The 17569-nt window shown below is 41.6% G+C and overlaps 2 protein-coding genes across 2 annotated transcripts in view; both read left to right on the forward strand.

Moving 5' to 3' along the window:
- Positions 1-327: 327 nt before the first annotated feature.
- LOC116685751 (uncharacterized) lies at positions 328-4780 on the forward strand. Its single transcript, XM_032510667.1, has 3 exons — positions 328-611; positions 2455-2929; positions 4188-4780. Exons 1-3 carry the CDS (start codon positions 554-556, stop codon positions 4516-4518), a joined length of 864 nt encoding a protein of 287 aa, XP_032366558.1. The 5' UTR covers positions 328-553; the 3' UTR covers positions 4519-4780.
- A 723-nt stretch (positions 4781-5503) lies between these two features.
- The window catches only part of ints4 (integrator complex subunit 4), a 19215-nt gene continuing 7149 nt past the window's right edge, over positions 5504-17569 (forward strand). The window contains exons 1-17 of the mRNA XM_032510670.1: positions 5504-5749; positions 7672-7866; positions 8419-8536; positions 9122-9228; positions 9389-9503; positions 9807-9892; positions 10062-10112; positions 10668-10756; positions 12166-12286; positions 12487-12558; positions 13103-13277; positions 13757-13962; positions 14097-14239; positions 15260-15375; positions 15771-15904; positions 16848-17002; positions 17141-17234. Of these exons, the coding sequence (XP_032366561.1) occupies positions 5696-5749; positions 7672-7866; positions 8419-8536; positions 9122-9228; positions 9389-9503; positions 9807-9892; positions 10062-10112; positions 10668-10756; positions 12166-12286; positions 12487-12558; positions 13103-13277; positions 13757-13962; positions 14097-14239; positions 15260-15375; positions 15771-15904; positions 16848-17002; positions 17141-17234 (2031 nt within the window). The 5' untranslated portion in view covers positions 5504-5695. The remainder of the gene's footprint in view (positions 5750-7671; positions 7867-8418; positions 8537-9121; positions 9229-9388; positions 9504-9806; positions 9893-10061; positions 10113-10667; positions 10757-12165; positions 12287-12486; positions 12559-13102; positions 13278-13756; positions 13963-14096; positions 14240-15259; positions 15376-15770; positions 15905-16847; positions 17003-17140; positions 17235-17569) is intronic.

Genomic DNA, 17569 nt, shown 5'->3' on the forward strand with positions numbered 1-17569 from the left:
TTTCTAATGTTGACAATTTCAGCTTATTTCAAAGGCCCTTTTTTTTGTGATGAAAAAAGGGAAAATGGGTCAAATTTGACCCGAGGACAACATGAGGGTTAAAGAAATAGAAGGATGGGCACCCCTAAAGCCCTGATTCTCTCCTGAAACTTCCCTCAGCTCAGCACAGCATCATCTGCAAACTGTATGATGCTTCTGAGATTCACTTTGACAGACGTTTACGTAAGAGAATATGAAGGAGGGGGGGCAGAAACCTCCCTGAGGTAAACCAGCGTCTGTCCTGTTCAGTTCAGTTTAACACAGGAAGTGAAGACTAGTCTTCTAGGACGTTCTGCAGCACCAGCAGCAGAGAGACCAGCAGAGCTGCCGAAGAGCTCACAACCCCAGACCAGCAGCAGAGAGACCAGCAGAAGAGCTCACAACCCCAGACCGGCAGCAGAGAGACCAACAGAAGAGCTCACAACCCCAGACCGGCAGCAGAGAGACCAGCAGAAGAGCTCGCAACCCCAGACCGGCAGCAGAGAGACCAACAGAAGAGCTCACAACCCCCGACATGACCGGCGGAGAAAACCTGATGAGGGTCCTGCTGCTCGCCAGTCTCCTGCTCCCAGGTACGCTTCATTTTCATCTGTTTAGGGTTTAATTTGTCCATTGACAGAAGAAGTACTCAGCTGCTTTACACATGTGAAAATATCAATACATGAAACATGTAAAAACACTTACTATGTACAACATGTACTATATATTATATCATACCTCTAGTATATGTTGAGGAGGTTAAATATCTGGGCAACTTACTTATCAGACCTCATATTAATTCTATTGTGAAAAACATAAACTGTATCTTAAGAATGTAATATCGCTCAATTAATTGTTTTACAAAACAGATTAGATTAAAATGATGACTCAGCTGTTATTGGCTAGAATTGATTGTGCGGGTGTTGTTTATCAGAACACACCCAAAAAACCTCTGAATGTGATTTATAATAGTCTCTGCAGATTAGTCCTGAGGCGTCCATTCAGGACGCGTCATCGTCTGACGTATCTTTGAATCTTCTTTCACTAAATGCTCGACATCAGGTTCACTTGTTCACAAATGCATTTTTTCAGACCACCCATCCTATCTGAAACAACACTTGACTCTATCTCAATCATCCTTTTGTTTTGAAATATGGCTTTTTTCTTATTTTAGTATAGAAAAATTGTAAATCTGTAATTTGCACAGGCCCTTGAGTAGCCCAGATGTTGACTCCACAGCTGTCTTTTAATTGTTTTTAACCCCGTGCTGGTCGTTGTGTCTTTAACTCTTGCAGCAAAGTAAGTTACTCAATGTCCAAAACGAATTTCTCCTCAGGGAGACCAATAAAAGTACTTTGACTTTTGACTTTGATCCTATAGCCTCATACTTGATTTTTTTTTTTTTTTATTTTCTTAACCCGTGTGTTGTCTTCCCGTCAACCATTAAACAAAAACTTTTTTTTCAAGATTATCGCTTTTTCACAAATTTTTGTCACTTTTTCAATGTCGTGGGTGACTTTATTGACATTTTTAATGTTGACATTGAGAAGAAGAAAAAAAATTTTGATTAAATTCTTTTTTTTAAATATTTGATAATTTGACCTGGTGGGACACAACTCATCTGAAACGTATGATGAGAAGTCCAAAGTGTTTTTTTGTGAGGATAGCTGCAAGCCAAAAGTTTCTTTTTTAATCTGTAACGATGGATTTATTTCAAAATTTTATGTTTTTATGTAAAAAAAATATTGGTGTCACTGTAACTGCAGTGGAGGTCAGAGTATGCCTGCAATATTTTCAGTTGTAATGGAGTAGGAGTATAGAGCAGCATGACTCAGTACAAGTACTTCAACGTTGTATTTAAGTCCAGTAGGAAACAACATTATTATTTAATCTGCTGGATTTGTCACGGCCTCCGTGTGCGTGTTGCTGATATTTGATCCCAGATTTTGGTTCTGGGTTGCAGTCAAAGAAGTCTTTAGGAATTTCTCTGTTTTTCTTTTGTTGTACATTCAGTTTTACCTCACATCAGGAATAATTGGATAGTTTTACCTCTTCCGGCCTCTCAAAATAATAATAATAATAATAATAATAATAAATTTTATTTGTAACGCACTTTACATTTAAACAAATCTCAAAGTGCTACAGGTAAGATCATAAAAGCAAGGTAAAAAAACATCAGTGTAAAATATCTATATCTATAAAATCATTCAAATGAATAAATAGAGCGAAAGACACGTCAAAGAAATCAACAAAATTACACAAAAATTAAGCGAAAAAAAAAACAAGTGAAGCTTAGAAACTGTCCAAAAAGTGACAAAAACAGCTGAAATCTTGCAAAGGGCACCAATTTGATGATTTCTGGGAGGGGGGATTTAATTAATGTTAAATTCATAAAAATGAGTCATCACATCATTTGCGTGGCTTTTGTGCTTCCAGGTGTGAGGTGCGTGAAGGAGGCGGTGTTTGTGTACAGCAGACTGGGAGGCGTCGCTCTGCTGCCGTGCGTCCACCAGGTGTCCTCAGACTGCTCCCAGATCAGCTGGACCTTCTACAAGGGCGGCCAGGTGCGCTACACCGAGGAGGTCCGCGGGGGCCAGGTGAGTCCGGACTCGGACAAGGCCGGCCGCATGTCCGTGGAACCCAACTGCTCTCTCAGCCTCCGCGGCCTCACCGTGGAGGACGCCGGCTCCTACGTCTGCCTGACGCACGGAAAACCCATCGCTGACGTGTACCTGTCCCTCCTCACCGTCACCTCCGTCTCCTCCGTCACCGACCTGCAGCCCGGAGGAAACCTCATCCTGAGCTGCGTCCTCTTCACCTACTACGACATTGGGAGCTGCAAGTCCTACTCCAGCGCCTTCAACCTCAGCTGGGTGGCTGAGGACGGGGCCACGCTGCCCAAAGACACCAGGTTTTCAACTTTCTGTCTTTTTTTTTCTGTCATAGCACACCTGTTATACTCCATTTCAGCATCGTATTTGTACTTTTAGGGTCTAGAAGAATAGGTTTACATGCTTTGTTGTTAAAAAAAATAACAAACAGTTAAAGAAATGGACCAACAGATCCCGTTGTTTTGGACGGAGACCAGTGAAGTCTATTACAGTCTTTTCAGGTGATCCTGAGCGTTACTGCGCAGCCTCCAACTGAGCTTAACGACGTAGATGTGACGTGTCTGAAAGTTGTAAGTCTTCTGGTAGCTGTGCAATAATAAATAAAACTAAAAAAAACATCATGGATGGATGTACCACCACCCACACATTTGTAAAGTAATTGATTTTATTATGGTTCGATGTTTAACTGGATCGGCACAGGGGATGTTTCCCTTTCAGAAATCAACAATACCAAAGATATGATAATGTAATGGGCCAGAGTCTGGTAGGACCAGGCTAATGGACCATAGTCTGCTAGGACCAGGCTAATGGACCATAGTCTGCTCGGACCAGGTTAATGGACCAGAGTCTGGTAGGACCAGAGTCTGGTAGGACCAGAGTCTGGTAGGACCAGGTTAATGGACCAGAGTCTGGTAGGACCGGGCTAATGGACCAGAGTCTGGTAGGGACCAGGCTAATGGACCAGAGTATTGGTAGGATAGCTATGGACCAAGAGTCTGGTAGGACCAGGCTAATGGACCAGAGTCTGGTAAGGACTAGGCTATGGACCAGAGTCTGGTAGGACCGGCTAATGGACCAGAGTCTGGGAGGACCAGGACTGGACCAGAGTCTGGTAGCCCAGCTAATGACCAGAGTCTGGTAGGACTAGACTAATGAATCAGAGTCTGGTAGACCAAGCTAATGGACCAGAGTTCCTGGTAGGACCAGGCTATGGGACCAGATTCTGGTATGACCAGGCTTAGGACCAGTCTGAGACCATAGTCTGGGTAGGACGCGAGTCTGGTAGGACCAGGCTAATGGACCAGAGTCTGGTAGGACTAGACTAATGGACCAGAGTCTGGTAGGACCAGGCTAATGGACCAGAGCTGGGAGGACCAGACTAGTGTAACTGAGTCTGGTAGGACCAGGCTTATGGACAAACATACATAGAACCCGTCTATGTATGTTTGTGTAGGATTGAGTAAAAAATAAACTAGTGTGTGTGTTCATGGAGATGAAGGAAGATGTCAGTCAGTGTAACAGCGTGTCTCCCTGATGTCTTTTTCCTCTTCTGTGCAGGTACGAGCAGACTATCGTCACTCGCTGCAACATCACGCTGGTCATTACTCTCCGGGGGGAAGACAACAACAGGAAGTGGAGGTGTCAGGTGAACGCCGCAGGAAACAGCAGGGCGGAGTTCCTGGACTTCACCTCCACCTTTTTGTTCCAAGATCCCCCCACCGCCAAGAGTCTGGTTCCTTCACCCAGCGTAGATTGTCCAGTGGAGCTGCCCGTCAGCCGCATCCTGGTCTGTGTGGCTCTGCCCGTCATGGTGCTCATAGTGGGGTTCTTCACGTGGAGAGCAGACCACAAGAGGGCCAAAACATCTGCAGCTTGCATTGAGCTGTAGGAAATCTACTGATTATTCATCACTGTGTTCATGTGTGTTTTATTGTCTTTTTGTTCTTTAAATACAAGCAACTCCATTCAAAAGTGACTTATTTATGTCTCTGTGCTACTGCAACGCCTGAATTTACCCTATGGGGGAATAACTAAGGTTTATGCTATTTTATATTTTAAGGATTTTAAGGATAGGTTCACAGTTTTGCTATCTTGAATAAAACAATACTGTCATGCCCATTTTAACATTAAAGAGGTTATTATTGCTGTAATTGTCCTTGCTGTAATAACTAGCTGCAAGTAAATAAATAATTAAATAAATAAAAGGATTTCAATGTAAGTTGTTCTTAACACGGGGGAATGAGGGGGGGAGGGGGGAAATGGGCAAATGTGACATTCATGTGAATCCCGTTCAGGATCCTGAGATATCAGATCATACAGGTTGGCCAAAGAGATATATGTGGATACATGGATATAAATTGTTCAAGTCAATTTTCGATGATAAAACTCAAAGTGAAAGGCAGACTGTGGAGAAAAATAACAACACAGGCAACAGTGTTGGAATGATGCAATTAAAGGAAGACATTTACATTCGATCCAAAAAAGAGTATGTATGTTAAGAAGTACGGGAACAAAACCATAGACAGTTAAAGAGAGAAAACAGAAAGCGCATGGAACAATAAACGGGCTAAGAATTGGACAACCTGAACAGCACTCATCACATTATAGGGAAGCAGGAGCACCCAACTGTATGTTGTTAAAAAACTGTGAAGAAACTGTAGTGCATGTGCTTGTAAGTTTCAGGAAATATGTATCAGAGAGAAAGGACATGTTGGAGTAAAAGGATGTAGGATAACAGGAGCAGGAGTAAAGAGTAAAGAACATACTGGAGTGGTGATATGGACAAGGCAAAAAAATGACTGGTCAGCCTTGTAATGCGAATAAGACTGATGAAGATAAAAATTAAACACACTGGACACTGTAGGATATATGTAACTCCAGAAGATGGCAGTAGTGAAACATAAAGGATGTAATCTGCCGTCAAAACCCAAAGAAAGATAATAAAAGAAGAACGAGGGCAATTTACAAAACGCGTTTTACTTTTTTATCCGTAACTACGGAAGGCTTGAAGGGACAAATGCATGCTAGCTGAGTAGGAAGGCTCGGCTAACCATAGTTGACTAATCATGGCAGCCCACCTGAAAAAGCGAGTTTATGAGGAATTTTCCAAAGTCGTACAGGTGAGCACATAAAAAAATCCTTCTTGTCGCTGCTCACTGTAGACTCAAAATAACCTAAGATAAATGTTGACGGTTGTGCTTGAGAGCTAGCTTCCTAGCCTCTTAGCTAATGCTAAATGGCTAACTACCGTTAACCCGACCACAGCCGGCCGTTGAGTCACAACAACGCAGAACGCTGCTATAGCTAGCTAGCTAACTAGCCTCTTAGCTAATGCTAAATGGCTAACTACCGTTAACCCGACCACAGCCGGCCGCTCAGTCACAACAACGCACACCATCTCTGATAGAGCTAGCTAGCTAGCTGCAAATAGCTAGCTAGCTAGCTGCATATAGCTAGCTATGCTAGCTAGCTAGCTATGTACAAAATAAACAATATACATATATCTATGTATATAACGTTACAGGATTGTTTGGTTACAATTCACACTCTAGTGAGCTAACAACCTCACTACTTTCAATGTCAATTGTTAGCTACCGTTATCGACTTTGTGGAAGATAACGTTAGCAATGTATTCGTTTATATGGATTAAAACGTTAATGCTGTCTGGTTAGTGGTTTCACACTTGAGCCTATGAAAGTGAATAGCCGGGTGTTGCCATGTTTTCAGTTTTTTTAAAGACTTTATTTAGCTTAAGAAGAAGGGACGTTTTCTCAACACATAGCTAGCTACATGTTTCTTTCACTGGACAGGAAGGGAAGGAGAAACAGACAAAAAATAACAAGCTGTCAGACAAATGTAGGGGAAGTACAAGAAGCTAGTGATGTACAAGTATAAATTAGCATAACATGGTAATACTCAAGTAAAGTACAACTAGGACTACATACAATTTGGACTTGAGTAAATGTACTTCGTTACTTTCCACCACTGCTCTTGCTACTACTACTACTATTATTATTACTAATAATAATAATACATTTTATTTAAAGCGCATTTCATGACACCCAAGGTCACTTCAAAGATAAAAAGGACATTAAAATTATAATCATCTCAAGGTGTTGAGGTTCACACTAGAGATATGCAGTAGATAGATAGATAGATAGATACTTTATTCATTCCTAAGGAAATTTTAGGCATCCAGTAGCAAGACAACCATAACACAACCAACACATATACACACACATTTCAAACATACATAAGAATAAAAAAATCACTCAGAAATCACACAGAAATACAATGACCATGATAAGGTGAGATACTGTGGTAGACTGCATGCAAAGTGAACAGTGCAGTAGATCATGATTAAATATAACTATGACTATTACATATAAACATAATAACCTATAAACTGACTGATTGAATGAGAACAATATGTAACAGGGAATAAGTTATAAGATGTAGATGTTACCACAGTCCAGATAGTGTAGGAGGGCTAATATAACCAATATTTCAACTAATATTCCAAGCCGTTACTGTCAATATCCAACCTTCATTGATCAACTGGTTTACATAAATATCTTTGCCACAGGTTTTGTGCTCAAGACTTCCCTTAATTGGTGCTGTTTAAAGAATGACTTTGAGAAGATAGCTGCTGTTTTCTCATAAGTTGGACACTTATTAGATGGTCTGTCATTATTACACCATGTTTTCTCTGTACAATCATCATCCATCAAATACAGAGGTGACACGTGCAATTTCTGACCACATTTCCACAATAACCACATTTCTGAATGTGCTAATTGTACAGGGAACCAGTAGGAAGCAGTGCACATGCCAGACTCGTCCCAGTCAAACCATAGAAAATAGTGACTTTTAGAGTGTCTAACCTCCCCATTGTTTCTAAAATGTCCACGGGACATAGTAATGCCGTGTAAATAGTGCAGGTTAAAAGTTTCATCTGAACAGAGGAGGAGAGATTACACACCACAAGGGGAAACCAGCCTGTTTTTTTTTTTGTAATTCTCATCTTGTTTAATGCCGACAGATTCCCCAGGAGGAAGCTCCGGCCAAGAAGCTGCGACTATCCAAACCCAGTAAGTCTGCGGCGCTGCACATCGACCTCTGTAAGGCCACCAACTCCACCGATGCCCTGCAGTACCTGCTGCAGTTCGCACGCAAGCCCGTGGAGGTGGAGAGCGTGGAGGGGGTGGTCCGGATCCTGTTGGAGCACTACTACAAGGTGAAGAACTATAGGGGGGTGTAGGGTTGGGCACCTTTCATGTTTTTATCGGTACAGATACTCGTTCTTAATATTCGGTGTCCCTTTTTTTTATGCTTTCCCTCTGTAATCAATGTAAAAAATATTTCAGTTGTAAAAAAATAATTGTAAACCTGTTTATCATATTTACTTAGAACATTGTGTTATTTATTTAGGATATTTTACACTCTAAAAATAATAAAAATAAAACCCCTCCCTCTCTCCTCCCAAACTCGTCCCTACAACCTGTTAAATGGAATAATTATTAATTTCTGTAATTTTTATTCTTACATTTGTATGTTATTCTGTTTTATTTTCATCCCGACCGTTTGAAATTGATCTTTGACCCTTGTGTTGTCTTCCCGTCAAAATTAAAAAATCAACGTGGATGGATGGAGATTAGTTCTGCTACCGGAGCTAAAACTAAGCTGGTTTTTGTCTCAAAACGAGGCTTAGAAATAAAAATAAAAGTGTAGTGGTGTAGCTGTAGCCTCCAGACAAAATATCTCTGATGCCGCTGATGTTCTCCCCCAGGAGACGGATAACTCTGTGAGGCTGAAGATTGCCTCTCTGCTGGGTCTGCTGTCCAAAACGCAGGGCTTCAGCCCCGACTGCATCGTGGACGACGCCATCAACATACTCAACAACGAGAGTAAGACACATTCATACAAAGGCTGGACCTTGAATTTTTATACTCACGTATTTACACACATGCACGTAAGATTCTCTGTCATTCTGTGTTTTTGTTGCTTTTATGCTCAACAAGCCATAATGACACATCATTTGATTGTAATTGGGAAAGAGATTTCCTTAAAAAAAAAAACTTTTTTCGGTCTTAATTCAAAAAGTGCATCAGTGTTGCTAAGCTGCGTTATTGTTCTTGGGAACTGAGCAGTGTTTTGTGCTTTCACAGAACAATGTGATGAGACGTGTTATGCAGGATTTAGGGAGGATTTCTGTAACCTGTCTGGCTGAGAAGAGCAGATATCTCGTCCCTTCAGATTTCAAATTAAAGATGCTATTTAAATCTATTTCAAAATATAGTTTTAAACGGGTTTTTAGATACCTGCCTACGGGAGCAATGGAAATTGCAACAAGATTTGTCTTTTCAAAGCACTAAAACTCTTATTTACACTTAAAAAAAAATGTAATTTATATAAAATAAAAATTTGACCACACCCTCTAAAAACACAACTTTGAACAGCTAACAAATTGTCTGGTCTGTGTGTGTCTGCAGAGTCCCATCAGGTCCTCGCCCAGCTGCTGGACACTCTGCTGGTCATTGGTATACAACTACCTGAGAGTCCTACAGTCAGACAGAGGCTCATAGAGATGGCCTGCAAGGTCTGAGAGACACACACACACACACACACACACACACACACACACACACACACACACACACACACACACACACACCATTAAGTGTCCTTTACGAACTCGACAGGACTTTCTGCACAAAGCAACCAATCTCTTCTGTGTTTTTTCTCTCGCTTCCTCTCAGCACCTGTCTGATACGTATTTCGGGGTGAGAAACAAGTGTCTGAGGCTCCTCGGATGTCTCGGCATGGCCGACACCCCTCTGACCAAAGACAACGACGTACTGGGCGCGTCATTAGGTTTGTGCCAACGCTCGGCATATTTAGACGGCTGAACTGTGATTCTGACTTTCCTTACTTTACCAAACAATGTGCGCATGCACTTAAATGTTTAAAATGTAGAGAAGAATATCACCCATGTTATCTGTTTGGCCATTTTCTATTTCCTCATTTCTTTACATTTAGTTGTGCGGCAGAGTTGAATAGAAATCTAAGGTTTTTATGGATTTTTACAAGGCCATTACAGTCAGAACTCAAACTATCTCTTGAATCTTGAATTGTGTTCTGTTGTATTTTTATTTTACACCTTGCTCGGTGCTCCAGGAGGAGTGAGGGACATCCAGAGTATCATCAGTGACTTCTTTGGAGACCAGGACCCCAGAGTCCGCACCGCAGCCATCAAAGCCATGGTAGGACACCGCCAGCTCCTCCACCCACCTGAAACTTAACCAGCACCACACTCATGTAGTTAGGGACTACACACAATGCAAGTACAAGGCAGTGAGAAAACCTTGCCCACTCTTATTTTAGTGGTTATTCTTTTTATATAACCGCTCATTCTGTGTGTTTGTTTTCCAGCTGCAGCTGCACGAGAGAAGAATAAAGATTCATGAGATCATTTATGACCAGGTAACAGCACTGTTTATCTTTACTGTAGGAGTCGCATGTCTCTCCTCTATTCGTTGTTTAAGGTCTCATTTATAATTTAAATTTATTATATTATGCATTGATATTGTAGGTTTTGGGTGTGTACATCGGGGTTTGGGGCAGAAGTGATAACAGTATTCTTTTGTTTCCTCTGTTCACCTGGTTTTTGGGCTTTGACAGAGAGGGGTTGAGCCTGAGAGCGAACATTTTCTGTTGACTCACACACTTATTTGCAACACAAAGTAACTTTACATTTGGTAGTACCAGTTGTATTTTATGTGTGGAGGAATAAATCAATTGAAACTGGATCTTCCAGCCGCAATACCTGCCAAAATAATGGGAACCCTGGATCAAACAGAACATACTCCCAGTAGACCTTTAGACTTGTAAACTTAAACAAAGTGTGTGTGTGTGTGTGTGTGTGTGTGTGTGTGTGTGTGTGTGTGTGTGTGTGTGTGTGTGTGTGTGTGTGTGTGTTTGTGTGTGTGTGTGTGTGTGTGTGCGCGTACGCGTACGTGTGCATGTGTGTGTGTGCAGGCCTGCAGGTTGCTGTCAGATGATTATGAGCAGGTCCGCTCTGCAGCGGTGCAGATGGTGTGGGTGCTCAGTCAGCTGTACCCAGAAAGGTGAGCAGACTGACTGTCGGTGTAGCTGCAGAGCTAAAACGATCTCTCGTGTTTTTCAACGCTCTTCAGCTAAATGCTGCTTATTCTCCTGCCAGCGTTGCTGGTGTCTCTCTCTATTTAAAGGCTGTTTGGCTCTCTGTGGTCTGTACATGAAGAATCATACAGATGTTTGTACAGGCAAGGCAGCTTTATCTGTAGAGCACATTTCAGCAACAGGGCAATTCAAAGTGCTTTACACAAAATCAGTTAAAAAAACAGATAAAACACAAGTATAAAAAGTTAAAATAAAAACATTAAGACAGATAAAACCCTAACCCACTTGAGAATACCTTCACACTAATTAGTCAATCTTAGTGCTACCTTTTGTGATCGCCTGTTTGTACAGGCGAAGCTGCTCAGCCGGGCTTCCCACCCGACCATGTTGAACTGAAAGCGCCAAAAAGTTACAAAAATTCAGAGGTGCACGACCATGTGCCACGACAGCTTGCCAAGCCGTCGTGCTGGATACGATAGCCGTGGTAACGTCATTCTTTGGAACGCGGCGACCGTAAACCTGGCTCTAGCTCCACTCTCTTGATCACCAGCATTTGATACTTCACAAGGTTAAAGCTATATTGTGTAGTTTCTGTTGTCCCCATGAGGAACTCTAAATAACGAACACAACTCATTCTGCAATGGCTTGAATTTAACGGACGCGCATCAATATCACCTAGATACGCACTAAAGGGCCACACATCTGTAAGAATTGTCTCTTTGGAAATGTTCTTTACACAGACACCAAAGTCAGGAGCAGTATTCCAACATTAAATTCTTAGGATATAACAATACTCTAAACTCACCTTTTAAACACAATGAGCTGCAGACAAATGATTGATGTGTCCTCTTATCAAAATGGCAACTGGAATTGTATTTCATCTGAAATAACATTAGAACTAATACACATTAATAATTAGATTTTTAAACAAACCCCACATCAAAATAACAAAATAAATAGAAAAAAAATCACTTCAAATAAATGGACTAAGAAGACCTAGTGACATCTGAAGTCAAACAAGTGAAGTGAAAGGTACATCACACCTTAGGCTGTTTATTTTTTGATCTCAACCGGTTGCAATCTTTTTTTATTTTTTATTTATCGACTTTTAAACTTATACACACGGTGCATTGGTACATCAAATCAGATTCTGTATCCCATGATGCTACAGTTTGTCTTGAAAGTGTTTGTAATGTTGATTGCTGACATTTGCATTTGGTTAGCAAGTTACCTGAACTCTGAAGGTTGAAGGTTAATGAACGTCACCAAAAATAAGTGTTACTTTACAGTTTAACTTTGCTTTGACCTGATTGGCTGCAGCAGTTTGTAGCAGCCTCGCCTGACCTGTCGCTCACTGTTCTGTCTGTCCAATCAGCATTGTGCCCATCCCATCGTCCAATGAAGAGATCCGACTTGTTGATGATGCATTTGGGAAGATCAGTCACATGGTCAGCGATGGCTCCTGGATGGTCCGGGTACAGGCGGCTAAAACTCTGGTGAGGGAACAGACCAACACACACAGAAGTCACATAGCTCTTTAAATATATTTAAATTATTTATTTATTTTTGTGGTGGAAGCCTAATGGACAGTTGCTGGGTGATAAATAAAGATTGTGTACGTTCACACATTATGTACCTTACTGTTCAAAGAAACAAATACAACATTTAGAAGTGGAGCTTTTATTTTGTGTGTCAGGGTTCGATGCTGCAGGTGAGTCCTCACTTTCTGGAGCAAACTTTGGACAAGAAGCTGATGTCCGATCTCAGGGTAAGTAACGTCTCTCTGCTTTTGTTATTGATAATCTGTATGCAACAAAATAAGAAATTATAATTATATTACTGGTTCCCCTTATTATTCCACTTATTTAGTACTATTCATCATTCTCATTCTCAAATCTGACTTATTATTTACTATTTACTCATCATTCCCATTCTCACATCTCACTTATTATTTGTTATTTATTCATCATTCTCATTTCCTATTTCAGAACTGTCCATAATGTCCATACTGTTCATCTTGTAATATATTAACATAATACTATTTATCCCAGTTTCCTTTGCACTATGCTCCACATTTAAATAATCTTTATTGAACTCTTCTCTGCACTCATGCCTCTATATTGTTTCTGTTTAGAGTATGTACATATTAGTGTGTATATATTGTTTTGGTTGTTTTGTATTTGAAGCACAGTGTGAGCAACAATGCTCCAAAGAAAAAATTCCTTGTATGTGTCCTCACACCTGGCAAGTAAAGCTGATTCTGACAATGTTAATCAGCACATCTCCGCTCCTTTTCCTTTTTTTGTGTCCAGAGGAAGTGTACGGCCCATGAACGGGCCAAGGAGCTCTTTACTTCTGGAGAGTTCTCCTCTGGCAGGAAGTGGGCCGACGACGCCCCCAAAGAGAAACTGGACACGAACACCGTCAACCTGATCGCCTCGGGGGCCTGCGGTGCCTTCGTTCACGGCCTGGAGGACGAGATGTTTGGTACGTGAAACACGGTGCAGCAAGTCTACGTTAACCTTCAATTGATTTCAGTCCAGGTGTAAATGAAGCCCAACGTGTCCTAATGACACACACAGCCTCAGGATGGTACTGATATGTTGGTTTTGTGGATTTTATAGCAAAAGGTGGATGTATCTGAGACCTTGTAACGGATTTTTGTTACCAGATTTAGTGAATATTCCCACTACAAGAGACATTACAAAGGTTTTTTTAATGAAATGGTATGTTGATGTTTTCCAAGCTTTTACACTGTCAGTAAAAATGAATAATCACAAATTAAATCTAACATTAAAGAAGGACAATGTTATTTTCTCTCCATTTGCCATCTTTACTCCCTTTCCTTTCTTAGCTTGTACTCATTTGGATTTGATTATTTCTCCTGTGTTGCTTTGCATGCTTAAAGCTTTCTGACTTGAGTTCCTTTCCCACTGGTGATTTCTCCGTCTTTGATGTTTGTTCAGAGGTCCGTATTGCGGCGGTGGAGGCGTTGTGCCAGCTGGCTCGGTCGTCTGCCAGCTTCGCCGAAAAGTGTCTGGACTTCCTGGTCGACATGTTCAACGACGAGATCGAGGAAGTGAGGCTGCAGTCCATCCACGTGCTGAGAGAAATCTCTACCCATATAACGCTCAGAGAGGACCAGCTGGACACGGTGCTGGCTGTGTTGGAGGTAAAAACACACACGGGTCAAACAATCTATCTCTTAACCCTGAAACTGAAATGAAAAGTATTTTCTAGTAAGTTGCAATTTGTTATTTAAGCCTGATTTACGCACACGTTGATGACGTCACTGTCGGTCTGCAGGACTCGTCTCGAGACATCAGAGAAGCTCTCCATGAATTAATTTGTTACACCAACGTCTCCACTAAAGAGTGTATCCAGCTGGCTCTGCTGGAGCTGCTGAAGAACCTCAACAAATATCCCACTGACCGCAACTCAGTCTGGAAGTAGGTGTGGGTGTGGGTGTGGGCAAAATGTTCCATGTTCAGGATTAGGACTAGCGCTTAAGACAGGTTTTCAAAGTGCATGCTGTAGCTCCCTTGGGTGTTTTAGGGCAGTTCCCAAACTTTTTCAGGTCAAGGTCCCCTAAACTGACACAAATTAGATCACCGTTCATTTTCTCATTGTACAATTTGAATACTGTCACCACATGAGATAGTAACTGAACTGAAATTACTAAAATTAGCGTGTTTATTGAGTCCTTTCCCATTTCTAGTAGACGAGTATGCCTTTCTGTTTTTTTTCACGCTCAAAACCGGGTTAGTAAACAACAGAAAGCAGCATGGAGGCCAGAGACAATGTGACGGTGGTTACTTGTTTTTTTTACATCTTCTTCCAGTTCAGTATCTTTCAAACTCGGTGCCGACTATATTCGGAGCGATGTCTCTGATCGCTGCCTGCACAGAGACGGATTGAATTTGTTTTTCCAAACAGAAGTTACTGATGGAGGTAACGCACGTCATAGCATCGTGCCGTAAAAATGAGCGTGTCCTTGTACAGTAGGTGTCGTGTTTCCATCACTGTAAATGGGAGCCGGAGCCGATTAATAGCTGTGACTACTGCAGAGTCATATGTCCTGGGAATTAATGCTAAACTTTCCCATTAAAGACAAAAGCCAGATACTAGTGGGTGTTAGTGGGTTTTTGTCCATTGGGAAAGGGGCTTTACATTATTGATATTAAAGTTTTCAGACATATCAAAACTAAAGAAACAAGCAACGAACCTCAAAATCAACATGGTTAAAAATCCTGTTAAATATGCACTTAAGGCTGTTTAAGTAATGGAAATATTCCTCGCTGTAAACAAAATTGTTGATCCCAAAGTGCATTTCTGGAATACCAAGTGATACCTTTTTAAAGTAAATTAACAAATACATCTAGAATCACACAACAGTCCTTCTGATAACTTTTACTGGATGCTTATGTAAAGATCTGATTTCTGATTTTTAATTTCTTCTTTCCTCTCAGGTGTCTAAAGTTCCTGGGTTCCCGTCATCCAACACTGGTATTGCCGCTGGTCCCTGAACTGCTCAGCACACACCCGTACTTCGACACACCAGAGCCTGACATGGACGATCCGGCCTGTATCCTGAAAATCTCCAAAACCCAAAGCAAATGTTTTTCTTGACCCATTCTTTAAATTCCTTTTGGATTCATTGTCGTACTGAGAGAAAGTTGCAGGAACAAGTCAAAAAAATTATTCAAAGATTTTCACAAATGGAGAGACAAACGTTATATAATAGATATCATTAACAGAATGGATCATTGTCCTCACTTTACTGCCAGAACACTTCAAAATGCAGAAAACAAAATAAAACAAAACCTTGAAAATAGTTATGTGGCCTAAAATCGATACAAGGTTGCAATAAAGTTTCCTCAAAAGATGGCATATTTTGGATAAAAGACACTAATAACTGATCACTCACATCCAGAGGTGTAGATTGGGTTTTTCTTTCTTGACTCTGGTTGTCGCTCTCAGACATTGCGGTTCTGGTGTTGGTGTTCAACGCTGCCAAGTCGTGTCCCACCATGCCGGCGCTGTTCTCCGACCACACCTTCAGACACTACGCCTACCTGAGGGACAGTCTGTCACACCTCGTGCCGCCACTGAGAGTGAGAACTGAAATACTGTAGTTTTTGTTACACCCAATTTCCACCGGTTGCAGAACGTCTGCGGATCGGCTCCGCTGCATGTCGGCTCCGTGCTCCGCCCTCCGTCCGTACCCACCAGGTCTGGATTAGTTGCAGAACGGCTGCGGCCATGACTGACAGCTGAAGTCACGAGCACCCACGAGATCTCGCAAATTCACATAGAATAGAACCAAAAAACCAACAACAGTTAGTTTCCATCCAGAGGAGTAGAGGGGAAACAGCTCTGTGCGGTTTTCAAGGTGTAACGCAGGGAGATATGATCCGCTGTGATTTTGTTTTATTTTGAAAATTAACATTATGGTTTTTTTTGTTTCTGTGCTTGACTTCCTGTCCTGCTTGTAACTGCTGTGTAAATTGCTGTGGAGGTCTCCAGCGTCCTGCAAAATAGAAGCTCTGAGGATCTTCTCAGGAGGGCTGTGGACTGCCGAAGTCGAAAGGCAGCCGCTCCGCAGTCAGTGGAAATACACACATTCACTTTAATGGAAACCTAATGACGCCGCCGCCGTTCCAGAGCGGATCCGCAGCTGCTCTGCAACCAGTGGAAATTGGGAGTTAGGCTCATGCTGCTGCATTCTATGTCAAAAAACAGCCATTTCCACAACTTTACCTGTAGAATAGAGATAATACACATAGTATATACGCATAGTGGTACAATCTGTTGCTTCACAAGACAAACCTTTAACAGACAAACCATTCTAAAATCAAGCTAAGATTAACTTAAGACATCTTAGGGCATGAAGGACACATCTAACTGTGCAGACAATACGAAATCTTAAAAGACTAAGAGTTAAAGTGCTGGTGTACTTATTGTCCTATGTTCTTTTGTTCTAAGATTGACAACTGGGCTTTAGGCAGTCGATGGGACGCTCTCTGTCTCACCTGTAACTGTTGTCCTGTCTTTTAGTTGCCGGGCAACGGTCTGGACTTGGTGGACTCGCGTTGCGGTTCTGGTTCTGTAGAGTCGGCCCAGCTCTTCCTTCAGCAGAGTCTGAACAGGGTCAGCACCATCCAGAACCTGGAAGCGCCTGGAGCCCAGGACCTGCTAAACTTCACCATACGGTACACACACACACACACACACACACACACACACACACACACACACACACACACACACACACACACACACACACACAGCAAGCCTGTTCGATGGATGAGAAGGAGTTTGTTAATGTGTTTCTTCCTCATGTTTGTCAGAGACCTGCGGCGGCTGGGCGAGCTGCAGACGGAGCTCGCCGGAGCCGCTGATTTCTGTGCTACATATCTTCGTTGCCAGCTGCTGCTCATGAAGGTACGATTGAGTTTCCTCTCTATTTACGCTTTGACTTATATTTGTTTGGGTAGCCTTAAGAGAAAGATAACATTAGCATACGTTTAGGGTTAGGGTTTAGATTGATGGTTTTAAAGTAGAGCAGCAACGTTTTTTATTTTATTTTTTTTACACAAAATCAGTTAAAAAAACAGATAAAACACAAGTATAAAAAGTTAAAATAAAAACATTAAGACAAATAAAACCCTAACCCACTTGAGAATACCTTCACACTAATTAGTCAATCTTAGTGCTACCTTTTGTAAACAGATTAACATTAGTTATTTGTAGTTATTTATGAGTTCTCACTAAAATAA

Source organism: Etheostoma spectabile, unplaced genomic scaffold, assembly GCF_008692095.1.
Source record: "Etheostoma spectabile isolate EspeVRDwgs_2016 unplaced genomic scaffold, UIUC_Espe_1.0 scaffold172, whole genome shotgun sequence".
Classification (NCBI taxonomy): domain Eukaryota; kingdom Metazoa; phylum Chordata; class Actinopteri; order Perciformes; family Percidae; genus Etheostoma; species Etheostoma spectabile.

Bases quoted from the DNA above. Each gene is read 5' to 3' on its own strand.
- LOC116685751 (XM_032510667.1), top strand. From the start codon at position 554: ATGACCGGCGGAGAAAACCTGATGAGGGTCCTGCTGCTCGCCAGTCTC. The intron at 612-2,454 runs GTACGCTTCATT...TTGTGCTTCCAG, and splicing joins CGCCAGTCTCCTGCTCCCAG to GTGTGAGGTGCGTGAAGGAG. The intron at 2,930-4,187 runs GTTTTCAACTTT...TCTTCTGTGCAG, and splicing joins ACGCTGCCCAAAGACACCAG to GTACGAGCAGACTATCGTCA.